At 47.2% G+C, this 16,478-nt stretch overlaps 1 protein-coding gene across 2 annotated transcripts in view; it reads left to right on the top strand.

The window, feature by feature from the left end:
* The window catches only part of NCKIPSD (NCK interacting protein with SH3 domain), a 58,290-nt gene that overhangs the window by 14,727 nt on the left and 27,085 nt on the right, over positions 1-16,478 (top strand). For both annotated transcript variants that reach the window (XM_026096261.2, XM_064518965.1), the window contains exons 2-4: positions 10,898-11,010; positions 11,802-12,003; positions 16,184-16,271. In XM_026096261.2, the coding sequence (XP_025952046.2) occupies positions 10,898-11,010; positions 11,802-12,003; positions 16,184-16,271 (403 nt within the window). The remainder of the gene's footprint in view (positions 1-10,897; positions 11,011-11,801; positions 12,004-16,183; positions 16,272-16,478) is intronic.

Here is a 16,478-nt window from a genome sequence, read left to right on the forward strand (position 1 = left end):
AGCTAGCGTAGGCTGTTTTCTTTCCTAGAGATAGTATAGGACACTAATGAATTGCTTTTCTTCTGTGACCCCCCTCATACTTCCCTACCAGTGGAATGTCAGCAAATCCAGTTGAACCCTCTAATCTCATTTAAGGAAAAAAAGCCACTAAGCAAACCCTTGGATTTGTTCTTGAACTGAATCTGGAGACAGCAGCAAGTTAGCCTCCTTCCACTGATAAACATAGCTGAACTTGCAATGCTCAAGATACTTTAATAGGTCAATGGAAACTATGACCGTGTCTAAGTTTTGCAGCACAGAAGACTTGTGCATTGTTTGCTCCCACCATCTGCCAGTCAGAAAACAACTCGTGAGGCCTCAGGGTCTTTAGTTCACAATGTCCTGGCCTTTTTTGGCTTATGCTCTGTCTTTGTGACCGCACGTGTAGTGGTTCTGTTCTGATTCTAAGAAGCTGCTACAGATCTCAGTGGTATCTTCATTCCTTTGGGGGAAGAGTAAGCATCTGGATTACTGTTGTCCCATGACAGCTTGATGGCATTGACTCCCTGAATTTGGTTGGCGTCTCAGTGCTGATTGCTTCAGCAGAAGCATCCATTTTATCAGGAATAAATGTGCTTGCAGCAGCAGCTCTTAGCTAATAAGCATGTTGGGTGTTTAGTCTATGGCCAATTAGAGTGATCTACCTCTTGACAGTGCTGCCCATGTGGGATATTCCAGCCCCTCTGATGCCTTCTCCCTCGCTGCCCTGCACCTGCATCCTCAGTGCTCTTTAAATGGCTTTGCTATAATTAGCTAGCACATCTAACTTCATGTAGTTTTTCTGTATAGCACTAATAAGCCAGCAGTGTGAACAGCCTCCCCTGTTTGGTAGCACTACTCTGAAAATGTCAAAATATATAGTTATGGAGATCTGTGGTAGGGAAGCAAGGAAGATGCTTGTTTTCTTCCAGAATGAGTTGTTTTTTCTCGCATTAATTTTCAAATGGCCCACCTGAAAGCAAATGAGCATTTTAAATATTATTTTTTACTAGGAGCCAGGTTGTCATATTGTGCGTAGGCTGTGCTGAAAGGTTCTCAGTCTGCTCGCTGTCTGCAGAGGCTTTACAGTTTGCTTTTGCCACCAGGATTGCCTAGGGTGAAGCGTTGTTTGTTTGCAAGATTGTATGATGTGCCTCTTAGGAGACTGGCGACTCTTGTTGAAGTCCCTTAACGAGTATTTTTTATCCTAACAGTCATGTAGGTTGCTTCATGAAGCAGGAGGAGTGAATAGTGGGAATGAATATGGTTTTAACTGCAGTTCTGCTTGGGTGGAAGACTACTTCGGGGAGTATCTGTGAACCTTCAGGGAACTCCATTTCCGGAGCAGTGGTGGGTTGCTTCGTGTAGCCTGAACAGTTTTTGGTAGAGTGGGGATGGGTTGGACATGCTAAGGTTTCTTGGTTTCCTAGTACTGAAATTTCAAATACCTGTGCCTGTGACTGGAAGAGGCTGTGGACAAAATAGAAATTGCTGGTGAGATTTGTTATGTGGAAACGTTATATATAAATGGGGTTTTTTTTGGGGGGGGGGGGGGCAGTGGGCACCTGCTTTGGAAAAACTTTGTAAGTGTGCTTGCTCTCTTGGGTCTTTGGCATGCAATATCGGAGGGAGAAATCCTCAAGGCTCTTAGCCTACCCGTGGTGCTCGGGAGCTCTTTGAAAGGGATGATGGTAAAGGATATAAATACTTTTAAGTAATGAACCCCAGCTTGCAATGAGGCTTTGCTCTGTAGAAAGGTGGAGCCGTTCTCTTCAAGCGTGGGGACAGTGTAAACCCTGTCCCTTTGCTTGCTGTTGCCCAGCAGTTGCTTGGAGCACTTCCACTCCTGGTAACAAATGCTCTTTTATTTTTTCCCCATATGTATGGATTTGTTTTGTTTTGGAGTGACAGGCATGATTTCATCACATTACCATCATAACCTGTGCTTCTGACAGGATGTCCAAGTAACTGGAAGAAGAGAAATGCTCGTTACAGAGGAGAGTACTGGGTTTTCTCTATGAGTTAATATGATGACTGCTTCTGCCCTGCTAGCTTTCTTTTAATTTTGGGAGGTAAGGGAAAGAGCTGCACCACTTTAGGCCAGGAGAGACAGCTTTTACTCTGCCTGCAGAGTCTAGGACACTGGAAAATTATTTTCTAGACAGACTATTAACTGATCCTGCGGCAAGCAAGCTGTCTTTGATCCTTCTGACCGGAATAATCTTTGTTTAGAGAGGCCTTGGAAAGTTCTCCCTAAAGTTTGCTCGTGCTAATGCAAGGCAGGCTTCCTCTCTGCGCTGGCAGCTCTGCAGGAAGGAGCCGGGGCTGCTGTCAGGCCCCGGAGTGCTGTTCCGGTTGCTGCTGAAAAGATCCTGGGGATTTGCATCTGGTTTACAATTCTGTGCAATTTACATCTGTCCAGGAATAAAATTAGCTGATGACTTTCCTATGTTTGCCCCATGAGGACAGAAGTTCTTTTCTCTCATTAGTGGCTTTAATAAAGTGCATATGGCTGTTTATGCTGCAGATACCTGAAAGCTGCACTTGTTTTCTGCATGACAGACTTAAATTGTTCATGCCTAAATCCATAGATTCCTCATTCCCTCACATCCTGAGCTGTCTACCTCCTTTTTTTCATTTTCTTTCATAAATGGCCAGCACTGCTGGCAGCAGCTGTGTTGTAAGTCTGTGCCTTCCTTCCAGGTTGTCTTTCTGATGCTTAGTGTTGAGTTGATGGTGACTCGGGGCTGAGACAGCAGTTCAGCTTTCTTTTCTGATCTTCTCTTTCCTGTTAAGTCAATAAGAGAAGCTTTAGATTTTGTCCATAGCTTCAGGATTTGGCAATGCAGTAATTGTGCCCAAAGAGCATGGTAGCTGCAGTTTGCCTCCCTGCTCTGTCCCTTGCCGAGAGGTAGGCCACGGGAGAGGGAGGATTTTGAAAAAGGAACTGATAAATCACGAATGACCTTGCAAGATGAATCACAAGTTATTACATCTTTCTCAAACGCGTAGCTGTCTGTTGTTAAATCTGTGTCAATCTGTAGTATGCAGTAGGAAGGTCCCTTTCAGTTAGCACATACGTGCCCTTCTCTTGAATCTGTCTTTACGTGTCAATAGATCACCAACTTATTTGTAATTTTACTTGCCTGACCCCTCTGAAAAATTTACCAACTCGATTCTAATGTGCTAAAATACACTTATGTGCTGAGGTGTATAGGTGGCGAGAGCAGTTCTCTTGAAAATTGCAGAATTTTGAATTTCTCAGTCCTGCCTCTCATATTACTGTCACCTTTCCAGCACTTTGCGACAGTCTCTTCTATAGGAATAGCTTAGGAGAGAAAACTAAACCTTCCTTGAATGCTAAAAGAGAAGGCAGGAACTTGCATGGTCTCACAGGCTTGTTTCTTCTTTTGGGCTCCATCTTTGATCCTTGTCCTTTCAATACTTAGCAAACAAGATCGACTGCGAAGAGTCTGTTTCTGCAGTTGGGTTTTCAGTCCACATCCACGTCTTTGTTGATTCGATCGAAACAAATACTGCGTGAGACTATAATCTTGTAATCTGCCCAGAGAGTTTCCAGTGCTCTGGGCAATTAGAAGTTAGTTGCACTTTTGATCGTCCTTAATGTACATCTTTTTTAATATACTTTTGATAACTGAATGTGAGTAGTTCTAGGAGCTGTACTAAATCTTGCTGAGAAGGGAGGAAGACTAAGGATGACTGCACAAAGACTTGCAAAGCTGTTTCCCTTGTTCTTTTTTTTTTGGTGACTTTTAATGCTGATATGTCCAAAGTTCTACAATAACTGGTTACACTAGACTCCAGCCTCTTTCCTTCCTCCTTTATATATCCTGGCTCATAATCCTGAGCCTTTGCTAATGTAGAGACTATCTTTAGTTTTCAGCGTAGACAGTAGCTCTAAGACGTGTGTGTATATATAGAATTTGTTTGTTTATATATGTAAGTGGAAACATATGTTCCCCCTGCACAGATGCAGTGATTGTTCCTTGATCACGTCTCATATTGACATGTCTTGACAATTGTGTGCCAAAGGGGTGTTAAACAGGCAGAGCCTAAGGAGATGGGGGCTCCGTTGTCTGGCAGCCATTCACCAGAGACAAACTGACAGAGAGAGAAGTTCCCTGGAGCACTGAGAGCGGTAAGAATTAAGGCATCAGGGAATGGCAAGATACGTAAGTATATGTTTTATTTCGAAAACCTTTGTCCCTATGCTTTTGTTCTCTTGGCACGTTTTGGCCTAAGAGCCATGTTCTGGTTACTGGAGGGCGCAGAACTGCACGGTGAAGAAATCAGTGGCTGATTTTGATCAGCTGCGCTTTGATCAGATGCACTGGGTCATCGTGGCCGTTAAACAGGGTCTGAGCATGGCTGGAGAGACTCTGGATGAAGCGTTTCTGCCTTTGGAAGTAGAAGCGTGCGGTGGCGGGTTGCATGCAATTCGTTGTCTCTCGGCGACTCTCTGCCACCTTCTCTTTGCACCTGCGAGAGAAGTCAGCCTCGGACTGCAGACTAGTTTAAGTTTGGTTGCTGCACATCCCTCTGCTGCCCTTAGGATTTTGTCTGGTCCAGATGCCACTCTTGCTGCACTGTCCCTGGTTAGTGCATCTCTTTCTCCAGAAACTCTGGCTTTTGCTTTAGCATGATTTGCACAGTTTAAGCCCTTTTCTCTGGCTGTTCTCTCTCTTCATTTTTCATTCATGCACGCTGTATGCTTGAGTGGGTACTGTCAGCATGCAGCAGGAAAACACCGATCTGTTAGAAACCCACTATAGCATATCAGCAGGAATTCAAGATCAGTTTCTGGGCTGCCTCTTTGTCAGAAGAGCTCAGCCATGTCTTTGTTTGCTGGCTAGCTAGTAAGAGATGCTGCAGGCTTGTCTGGAGCATTTCTCATCTTATCTGCTCTGTAAGCAGGACAGTCGTGCTTTGTTTAGTAGTATTTTTATCCTGCATTTTTAAGTGCTGCAGGGCACAGTGTCTTCGTACTGGCAAGAATACGTTAATGCATATCTCTTAGCCAACAGCCTGGGGACTAAAAATCCCCGATTGGGGCTGCAAAAAGGTCAAGAGAAAGAAGCTGAATTTCCAAAAGCAAAACAAAAAACCAAAATGCAACCCGTTTATTCGCACTCTGTGGTTCAGGAAGGGGAACTGGTGTCTGCTCCATCTGCCCACCGTGGCGGGGCCCTGGCAGAAGCCAGGCTGGCTGGGTTTTGTGAGCTGCTGCAGCAGTCATGTAAATCTGGAAGGAACATGGTGCCCCGGCAATCTGGCGGTGACGGGGGATGCGCTGCATGTGACCTGAGAGGTGGTGTTCGTCTGATCCGAGTAACAAAGAACCAGTTTGTTCTGTGTAAGCTGGCAGGATAAATACCCTAATTTCAGCGATGGTCTATGTCAGCGCAGCTGTGTGAATACTGAACTGTCAGTGGAGACAAAACTTTGTCTGTCTTTTGTTGTCATGTTGTGAGAGCCTGAGCGATGGCGTGATGGTGAAAATCAGCAACCCTGCCTGGGCACTGCTGTTACTGCAAAAGCAGCTGCTGGAACAAGGCAGTGATTCCTGCACATGCAGAAGAGCAAATGCCTTTGATCACTAAAAACTGGGGAGATGAGGAAAAAATGGCATGTTTTCTTGGATCAGCCCCCTGCCGAGGCAAAGGCAGGCCTGCCGTACATTAATGGGCCACTTTCATAAATGCAGGAGTCTCGCACACGTGGGGTGGTTCAGCCTGTCTTCGCTGTGCTGATGCAGCTGTCAACCTGTTTGTCTAGAAAATGCTTTTCTAAAAGGTATGATTATTCTAGACTGTTGAGCAAGTTCTTCTTTGTGACTGCATTTAAACAACGCAGGCACTGAGTAGGGTGCCGAGTAGGGTGATACGTGTGGAAGAACACAAAATGAAGAGGGAGGGAGATGATATTTAAGGTAGCTCTGAGAAAGCAGGAGAGAAGATTGTGCTAGCGATATAGCCAGGAGACGGGCAGTCTTACTGTTTTCGACAACGTGCTCAGTTCTCTTATCAGCTCATCCCTCTCTGATGGGGAAGGTGGAGACGTGCAACGCACTCTGTGTGTGCTCTCCTTGGAGAGACATCTCCTAGGGCGGTGTCCTCCGACCCAGCGAGACAAGAGCCGCAGAAGCTGCAGGGGTGAATGCATCCTCGTCTGCGCACGTGTGCCTGCACCCTCAGCCTGGCTGTGTCCTGGGTTGGCCATGCTCAAGTACCTGTGAGACGGCCTAGAAGAATGCTTGTGAAAACGTTGGGAAGAGCACACTTTCCCCTCTGCCTTGGGAGAGGCAAGACATGAAGAGCGCAACAAGGCAGAGCCAAGATCTGTCTCTACCCCTCGTCACGTGGGAAGTCTCCTTTTGCGGAGGGGAGCAGGAGGAAATTGGCAGGTGGCTCTGGGGAAAACCTTTGTTTGCTCATGTTATTAGCGAGGAGAGGGGAAATAATGATTTATTGATGCTTCTGTAATTCTCCTCCACTGGGCTATAAAGGAGGAAATTCAGTTTTCTAATATTCAGAGGTCTAATTGAGATGTAACTTGCTCCTGGAGTGATGCTCACCAGCAGAAAATAGTCTTTCGGTGCTGAAGATGCCCCTTCTCTCTGATACAGCTTGGGACATGTGCAACACATCCTATTAACCAGTCTAGCCAGTGGTTGTCAAGGTGTACATCTCTGCTCTTCTTCTTGCCTCATGGTGTCCAGACTGGACTTGACAGGCTGTTTATAGAGGCCAGGATTTCTCTGCTACGGTGGTGGGGTTTTTTGTTTTATTTTATTTTATTAGATTGGAAATATATCATGGAGGGATTAATGGCCACTCTTTTCTGTAATGAGTTGCCATATAAGTGGCTCTTCTGATGGATCAATATGTCACCAAAATATCCCTCCATTTCCACTTGTGTTGAGCAGAAGAACATGTTCTATTGATTTCTCTCAACTCACAGCCTAATAGTTGTGCTACCGCACGCCGAGAAGACCCTGGCAGTGCAGGCAGACTCCTATGAGGAGCTTGGCAGAGCAGGATTAGCTGGGGCTCTGCCTTGCCTTCTGCATCCTGGTGTCTGCGTTCGTGCCATACGGATGTGTGAGGCTGGTTGGCAGCTTCAGATACAGTCACTGCAGTATCTCTACTGCCCCTTTAGCCTTTTTCCTTTTAGCAGACACTGGCATCGCTGTGCTACATGCGGTGACTTTGGCAAACCATGTAGTTAATAGCTAGTGTATTCAGGTTGCAGTGATTGCTCCGGCCTCTGCCAGCCCCCAACCATGCAGTTACTGGCCTAGCTGCAATAAATCCAGCTGAATTCCTGGGCTTTTCTTCGTACTTCTCCTCTGACAGCCTTCCACCCAGGGATACCCTTTTTATGTGCTCCCCTGCTTGTGTTTGAGCCATAGCTTAGTCTGTGATGAGCAGGGTTTCATCTTTGTATGTCCTCGAGCGTGGGAGGGGGCAGGGAGTGAATCTGTAGCGAAGGACCCCGAGGGGGCAACATCAGGCCTCTGAGCATGAATCTCTTCTGTGGGAGCTCAAAGGCTCTGCTCGGTTACCTCGGTGCCGCTCTGTGACCTCTCTGTTTTGCAGGCGGTGGAGGATAACGGAGCCGGGCTCTGCTAGGACTGCGTACGGCATGTGTGAGGGTGTGGGTGCTCGGGACCTCTGCCTTGGTGCATCCGAGCCGAGAGCATCCTCGGGAGCGGGTGCTGGCTGCCGGCAGGCAAGCCTCTGCCAGAGCCGCTGAGTGTGAGGTAACGGCTCTTCCAAAACTGTGCAAGAAACAGCGAGATAACAGAAGCAGATTGGGTCTTTAGGCCCATATCTGAGTTGGTCATCCCTTGGCTCCTAGGGAAAAAGAAACTATAGACGAGCCCTTGGCAGACCTGACTTTCACCCTCACCCAGTCCGTGCTCCTTTAACCGCAATGTTTTGTTGTTTTTTCTGTCCGTTCCCTTCTCACAAAGCGAGCCTTGCCAATGCCATTTTGATTAACCTCGAGGAATGTGTGGCTGACTCATTCCTGTCTAGTCAAATGATGTATTCAGGATATCAATTCTCATTTATTATTTTTATTTATATAGTGCTGGGGAGTGCCAATGCTGTGTGTCCTGCAAACCCTGCATACGAGGTGGCTCCCTCTGCCAAAGATCCTTCCAGCTGAACAGATTGGACAAGCGAGGGAAAAGGACAGTATTTATGAGTAGCACGAACAATGTAATAAAGTGCAAGTGGCAAGTTAATGCTGCTTTTTCTGTTCAAGTCCTTCTGACAGGCCGTGTTAATAATACAGGATTGGATAGAAAAAATGAAGGCGCTCCAGAGCAGCAAAAAGCCAGTAACCACAGGGCTGCTACATTAGTGTAAAAATGGTGTATTTTAGCAGATAAGAAGCACTGTCTCTGTCCCAAATAGCATCGTGCAAAGTGAAGAGCAGCTTCAGCCTGTGGCTTTCTGGTGGGTTGGGAACAACTTTGAAGGACTCTGTGGAAGAGCGCAGGAGAGCAAAGCTATCCAGTGCTCCATGCTGTGATCTTCTCTGGGAAGATCAAAGTGAAGAAGGTTGCAAACCATGTGGGTAAAAGCCTCGCAGATAGGGGAGGGCGAGGGAGAGCAGCCTAAAGGGGTGCATCTCGTGCAAAGGGGCAGCGGTGGATGTGGAGGGGGATGCGTTCGCAGAGCCGCAACGACTGCGTTAGTGTGATTACACAAGTCGCTGCCTTGGCGGATCCTGCGCAGGCGGTTAGTGAAGGGTGTGAAATAACACGTTCATTGAACCCATCAGGAGGGCGGTGTGAAGCAGCGTACTTCCCGGGAGCGGGCCGAGAGCAGGCTCGCGATCGGCTTGTGGGAACCAACCCAACGGAGCGGTGGCTTCTCTCGGGTGGAGGCCTCCGAATGCCTCGGGCTGGGGGCACCGGGCTGGGGGGTGTCTGGAGGCTGCAGCAATGTTGAATTTTTGGGTGGAAGCTGACACGGGAGCAGCGCGGGGTGGCAACGAGGGCTGTGCGGAGGGCAGTGGGCTCCAGGGCGCGGAGCAGCCTGGGAACTCCCAGAGGAGGGAGGCGTTGGGAGATCTCTGCACCGTTGCACTTGCTGTTCCTCTTCCCCAGAGGAAATGTGCAGCTTGCCTTAATTTTCTCTTATTGTCTCAGAAAATGAGATGCATTCTCTGAAATATCTTGCGCTTCCTTCCAATGCTCCTTTAAATGTATTCAAGCGAGCTCTGCTTGGTTTTCTTAATTAGATCTTTAGTTATAGGTGGCAAAATTCCTCCTGGGGTGGGGCTGTTTGGAGACAGCGTTCTGAGTATTGGTTCGGTCCTCGGTCTGACAGTTAATTGGATTTGGTAGATTTATTTTAACATACCTGCTTTTATTTTTAAAAGTCCCTTCTGTTGTTTTCTTCCTTATCTATTTTTCTTGGGAAAACAAACAAACCAACAAAAGCAATCTCCTATTTTTTTATTGTTTTTCCCCAAAGCTAAGTGTTTCAGGGAGAGCCTCTCATTCCCTGCCTTGTTTGGAGTTTTTTCAGAGTCTGCAGTTGCTATTAATTCACATTTGGTTTAGTAATTAATCAGGACATAAATAATACATAGCATGTTATCAGAAAACTGCACGGCAGTGCTAAGGAGGCAGGCACTTTTGGCCCCGGCGGGGAGGGGTTGCCTTCTGCTGCTCTGCAGCCCCCTAAGGCCAATTAAGGTGCATCGGTGATGAGATCCAGCCGCTCCTTGGCTGGATAAATGGTCGCCCTGATGCAGGGAGCAGGGCAAAGCAAAGCAAAGATGAAGAGGGGTTTAATGTTCAAACAGCTGCAATGAGTGCCGGGGTCCAAGCGCTCCCCTCCCCGCTCACTCAGCCCCTGCGTGCAGCGGGCCGGGGTTGTGCGCGGTGATACCAAAGGGTGCGGACACCAGCCGCCACGGCTTATGGGCGATCGGCAGCTCTGCTGGGCCTGCTGCTAAAGGTCCCTGGGACTTTTTTTTCTGAAGATTTGTCAACTGTTGATAAACATAGCCTTGAAGAAGATCCCAAGCATGGAAAGCTGCTTTAACTTTCCTGTGTCCCTTCACCACAGCTCGCTGCAAGCCTCCTGCGTGAGCCTGGTGACTGACGTGCTTGGTATTTCTTGTTTCAAGGCTGGTATTTATTTCAGCTGCAGTAACAAGTGCCAAACTGGCTGGCATGAAGAATAAATGTTACTGTGATGGTTTGTGTGGAGATGTGGGAAAACCACTTCAAGTTGCAAAACAAGTATAAAACCATCAAGAAAAAAGTGAGCAAAAATGTAGAACCAGAGCCAGCAAACTTACAAGGCCACCAGCTCTTGGCTAGGTCTGTGACATTCACAGCTGTGGATTTGCTCTACGGCAGGGCAGTGAGAGCAGAGAGAACTCAGCTTGGAATAAGGGGGGCTTTGCAGAGGGATCTCAAAGGCTCCCGGTAGCAGTCTGAATAGTCGAGGCTGCTCTACGGTCCTGCAATTCTGCAACTGGTCTCCCTGCAGTGATTGCTGGACTTCAGGGCCCGAACGGCAAGGGGGCACAGAGCCGCGAGGTGCTTCCTGGTGCTTCTGATGGTGTCTTTCTTTTCCAACCATAAACCTTGAATGAGCAGACTCTGTTTTGAGCATAGCTTCAAATACGTTTCCTTTGGAGGAAGGAGAGAAAAGTGAGGTAGTGATAGGATGGGGTCCTGGCTCTGGGAACTGCTCGCTGGCCATTCGGCTCTTGCAGTGCCTGCCCCGTGGGTTTCACGTACTTTAGTCTTTCCTGCTGTAAGCTCTGATGTAAAAGGATTGCAACTGAAGTGGTGCAGTGACGTGTGAGATGTTGCATTTTTCAGGTGCTGGAGCAAGATGTGGTTCTCCAGTCCATTGACCGTGCCATCGAGGCTGTGCACAATGCAGCCATGAAGAATGGGGGCAAGTACAACCTGGAGCAGAGAGACGTCCTGCAGTAAGTACTGCCAGCACCAGGGAGAGGTGGCAGATGGAGGGTGGTCAACGCGTGATGCTTTTGTCTTTTCTATTCCTGGGGGTCAAGCTGGACACCACTGATTTGAGTCCCTGTGCTGCACAGTGCTGATATGCCCAGCGAGCTTTCTGGATCTGGTGGCTGCCTCTGCTGCTCTTCCTGTCAGCTGCCTTCCAACAAAGTGGTGCTTCATCTTGCCCCTCTATCCCTGTATGTATGAAGCAAAGGAAACTCGGCTGCATTGTAGGCTTAGAGGAGAAGTCCAACACCTTTCCTGTTGTGTTTTCTCCTCTCTACCAGCCAGGAATTGCAGGAGTTGTTAGCCATGTGGCACAGGGTCTTTAAGATGTTCACAAATAATTGATTGTGATGAGAATTTTCTTCCTCTGACACCTCACACTGTGTGCTGACGCATGCTGGCTTCTTCTCAGTTGAACAGTGATTCTAAAGTGCAGGCAATCTCTGAAGCTTGCAATGCAATATGTAACTCCCCTGAAGAAGAGGCATTTTTCTCCTGTGAACTTATGAATAAATCATGGGCCTTTCACAGAGCCTCTTCCTAGCCCCCCCAGAAGTGCTTCTTCAGTTGTCAATGAAACTGGAGTCAGTCATCAGAGTAGCATAACCCCATTCTGATATATATATATATATATATATATATATATATATATATATATAAAAATAAAAACAGTGTAATATCTCATTTAAACATTGCAACACGGTGACTCCCTTCCATTAGCTTTGCTGTTCCTGATGTTGTCGTTCCATTCCAGAAAACTGATCCATCACCGGAAGGAGACCGTGTCCCGCAAGGGTCACTCGCCAACCCCTCAGGGGATGGTTATGACCCAGTCCTCCAGCGATCACCATCTGGATGTGGCGCGGCAGCCCAACGGGGTGTGCCGGACGGGATATGAGCGACATCACAGTCTTCCAAACACTGAGTTTGAGGAGGAGGATGAAGGCCTGTATCAGGTAACAGGGGCTGGACACTTTCCTTCTTTGATGGTATGACACTGCTTATTCTGTCTAATGAAATGCCTTGCACAGCTGAAGCCATGAAGAAAGTATTTCTGTTGCTTGCCTGGGACTACTGTGATGTTTCACTGGGTGCTGTAAATTGAACTTAGGCTCTGTTCAAGGAGTCTGGAACAGTCCTGTTGTATTATTTACACTTTTAGTGCTTTTGGGGATCCTTGAGGGTGCAAGACACTATGGTGATGTGAAAGATCTGCTCGTGTTTGGATGACTATTTTTGACAACTTTCTAAAATGTTCCAACCTCCTCAGAGGGTACTTTGAAAAGCAGTTTTGACATAAGCAGCAGAACTCTGAGTACTCAACACTGCTTTATATTTCCCCCCTGTTAAATCTGCACAACAAGATCTTTGCTCTTTAAGCATTTATCTACTGTGGCTGCTTATTTTTGCTACTTAGAACTTAAAAAGCGAGATCCTGCTTTGTCTGAATGTTCCTCATAGTGATGAATGAAGGGTAAAATGCAGGAAATACAATTTAGAAGCAGTTTTTTTTATCTAAATGGTACATGTTCCAAGGTTACAGTGTGGCGTCAGCAAGGCTTCACAAAGTAGCCAAGGACGGATGCAGCAATTGTTCAGGATGAATTATGTGGCTGATTACACGGTGTAGGCAGAGGTGGAAGTTAGGGCTAAAGGCTAAGCAAGGATGAGCAGGAAGATGTTTTTCTCCTGCAGATGAACATGTACACTGTAGTCTGTCTTCATCTATCTAGGATAACTGTTTGGAAGCAGTGTTCGTAAGGTACTGATATACTGTCGCTGCTGGTATATGAGGCTTGTTTTACACTTAAAGAATTGTGAATCTGCAGAGACAAAAGGCAGCTCTGGCTCATGCAGAACACAGGCAGCCTTACAAATCCCATTTTTCTCCTCGATGTTAGTTCTCTCTTCTAGGCAGCCACACCAGCTGCATCTTCAAGCCTCTGCGTTACAGGCTAAGAAAATGGAGCACCTTAAGGCCCATTCACCATGCTGATTCTCCATCTTTCTCTGCTGATCTGTGGTCTGGTCGCTTGCCAAAAAGGAGCAAGACAAATTCCTTGGCTAACAAAGAACTGTTTCTGTCTGGGTGGCAGTGAGGATACAGTCAAATTGTATCCAGTGTTGTTTGCCCTGTGCTGAAAGGGCTCCTTGAGGTTGTAACCCTTGGATGGAGGGATTTCCTGTATGCTTTGAAAGCACAGAATGGAGGAAGCATCATCGCTTTCCTCCGCTCTAGTTGGTTATGCAGCTGCCAAAGAGGAGACTTACTGAAATCTAAACTTTCAATAACTCATGAGAAGCAGAGGTCTTGGGACGTGCTTTTCACCATTTTGGATTTCTAGGTGCATCTGATTTTGCATCTGACAACTTAAGCAAAATTTCGAAGTGCAAATTTCCTGTTGGTGGTGTGGGCCGCGCTGCTCCCCAAGGGCTGGACTGGCTGAAGTAGCAGGTCAGAGCACCCATGCCGAGCCTTTGCTTAACTCCTCTCAAGCTACCATGGGGTGGGAATCTGGGGCAGTTGTATACCAGATGCTAAGGAAAAGGCTGGTGTCTCAGAATGATTCAGTCATAAAATCTGCTGGATTTGTGAAGGCTTAGTGAAGCTAAGAAGCTGATGCTCTTCTCTGGAAGAGTTTGCTGTAGAGCTCAGTGTCCAGCTTGGCAGAGTTTGCCTTGAGGCGCTTACATGCCTTTTTTTTTTAGTTGAACTCCAGTGGCTTACCTTCCCCATGGCAGCGGGAGGATGGTTTCTCCCCTTCCCTCCCCTTCCCCGGGGGTGTGATTGCTGTACATCTTCCCCGTGAGCCCACTCGATGGCGGGCCGAGGGTGGGCAGGGCCATCTGTTAGTCCCTCTCGAGCCCTGACCGCGCTGCGGCTCGCAGCCTTGGCAGCCGTTAGCCCTGGGAAATTCACTTGATGCTTTGCATTCTCATTGCAAGCACTCGGGCTGCAGCGCATAGCCATCTAAATGAAGCTGGCCGAGCCGACTGTGGGATGCTATCTGGGGCTCTGAGCTCACATCAGATGTGCATGTATTAATTTAAACACTAATCTCTAATAGTTGTCTTAAACTTGTCTGGTATATTTAGAAGGGATAATAAAGCCATGGAAATACTCGAGAATGGCCCAGCCCTCTCTGTCTCCAAATAATGTCACGCTGCTGCTCTAAACTCTAAGCCTGCCTGGCTGCTAAATCCCGCTGCTTCAGTAATTGCGGCCGTGCTGTGCCAAGCAGCTCTGGCTCGTACTGCTTTTCCCTGCCGTTGTGTGCAGAGGGCCTGGCTTTAGCACAGCTGAGCTTGCCCGATTTTGCACCAGCCTTCCAGCCATGCTTTGCAGAGACCTCTCATGCTCGGTTTTGCCTCCCTCAGCTGTGCAGTCTCTTTTTGGACCCACAGTGATGATTTTTAAAGGACAAGTATGTACTTGTTAGATTCCAGCTGGTTCTCTCTGCAAGTATCAGATAGCGTTTTGCCCAGATAACAACATGAGGTGGCCTGACAATAACAGAAGAGCTCAGACGGGGAGTTTGCAGGAGTCCCTCGTTCTAATTGACTAGTTAAAGGTGCTCCTGAGGAAGTGGCTTGTTACGGGACATTTTAAGAGTATATTACATGTTGGGTGGGAGGGAGGAAGCAAGAGCCCCCTTTTTAGAAGTCTTTGTAAGCTGTGTAAAATGCTGATTTCAGATTTTGGGTAGGCTCTGCTGAGGGCTGTGAGCACCGTATTGTCAGCTTTTGACATTAAGTGTTCAAATATTTGAAGCTGCAGCTGCTGGAGGCGTCATCTTTGCAGGAATGTCCTTGCTCCCATCTCAGAGGAAGTTTCTGTCCTCCTTGGTTCCGGGAAAAAGTACACTTTTTGTTTTTCTTGTTCTGGAGCTATTTAAAATACAGTTCTACTCCCAGATTTTTCCGGGGCCAGTCTCAGTTTTTCACTCTGGGGGTTGGCAGTGCTCTGTGCCCTCGGTCGGCGTTATAGGACTATTCTGAAGTTCAGTATTGATCCCTGTTTCCAGTCCACAGATAAACTTCTCTTTCAGGGCTAAAGAAACATAGAAAATTAGCATTGCATGATGACCTGAATGTCACTGTGGTAGATTCCAGCTGGTTTCCTAGAGCTATTGCTGAGAGATTCAGGCCATAATCACTTTTCCCTTCTGATTCTAACCTGAACTGTATTTCTGCGGGCAGCAATTGCAATATCTCATAAAAACAGAGGTGTGTTTCAGGCAGCCAGGCTCTGAACCGTGGAAATCCTCAGAGACCCAGACCCCTCGGCTGTTAGGATGTGCAGATTCGAGCGTTGATGCAATGCACTTCCACTTAGTCTGGCTGTTGTATTCAGCGATAGCCGCAACTTCCTAAGCGATCAGAGGTGATGTTACACCCTACTGCGGTAATTCGAGGTACAAAAGACACAGGCGATCGTGGTATCTGTATCCAACAGGGAAAGATCAGAGCGTAGAAATCTGGGTCAGGGCTCTTATGTTCGTGGCTCAGCTTTGCTAGGAGAGGAGACTTACAGGAGAGATACCAGTTAGTGCAACTCACTAGCGAGAGCTTTTCCCAGCAGGTTTTGCTATAGTGTAGAACTGCACAGTGATTCTAGCCTGATTTTCTCCCTCCCTGCATAAGCAGAAATAGCCATGAAAGCATGGAAAAGGAATTTCCATGTCTCCAGTCCTTGGCTTTGTCTTTCTGCGAGGATATCTGTAGCTGATGTAATGGATCTCTCCAGAAGAGTGTCTAAATACGCACTCTGTTTGCAGCCTCTGTAGAGCTATTGAGAGTAATGTAAAGGCGTGGTGAATGTGTGGGATTGCATTTGGAATAAGGAAGGAGTAAATGCGTGACAGGTCTACATGACGTGTGTGCTATGTGCTGCTGAACATAGCAATTAAACAAGGGCTGCTTTTCCTGTCACAGGGCGGGGATGAGGCAGGTTTGAGTCCTGCTTTGTTCTTCTAGGAAGCTGGCTATTAATATCTGTCCTCCTGAGAAAACTTCCTGGAATGATGAGAGAGATGTAAGGACAAATTTACACACGCACACAAAAAAGAGGGCTTTATAACAGGGAATGTCTTTATTGCCAACCTCCTTTGATTGCTCTAAAATCTTTCCTTATAGATCCCGCCACAGCCCCGACGTGCTGCTCCCATCACACCCCCACCTCCAGAGAAACGCAAGAACGCACAGATTGCTGCACCCATTAAAAGTAAGGACAAATCACTTTTTAGAGCTTGGGCAAGAGACAGATGATGAACTGTGTAGCATTGCCCTGGACTGGCTGCTCTTGTTGCACACTTAGAAAGAGTATCCCTTTGCTTGTTGCTAAAGGGAACACTGGGTTTAAATCCCTGTAGGTTTTAATCCTAATGGTGGTGGCGGCCAGTGCTCCTTTATGTCCTCTCTCATCTCTAAG

The sequence above is a fragment of the Dromaius novaehollandiae genome, chromosome 12 (assembly GCF_036370855.1).
Source record: "Dromaius novaehollandiae isolate bDroNov1 chromosome 12, bDroNov1.hap1, whole genome shotgun sequence".
NCBI classification, from domain to species: domain Eukaryota; kingdom Metazoa; phylum Chordata; class Aves; order Casuariiformes; family Dromaiidae; genus Dromaius; species Dromaius novaehollandiae.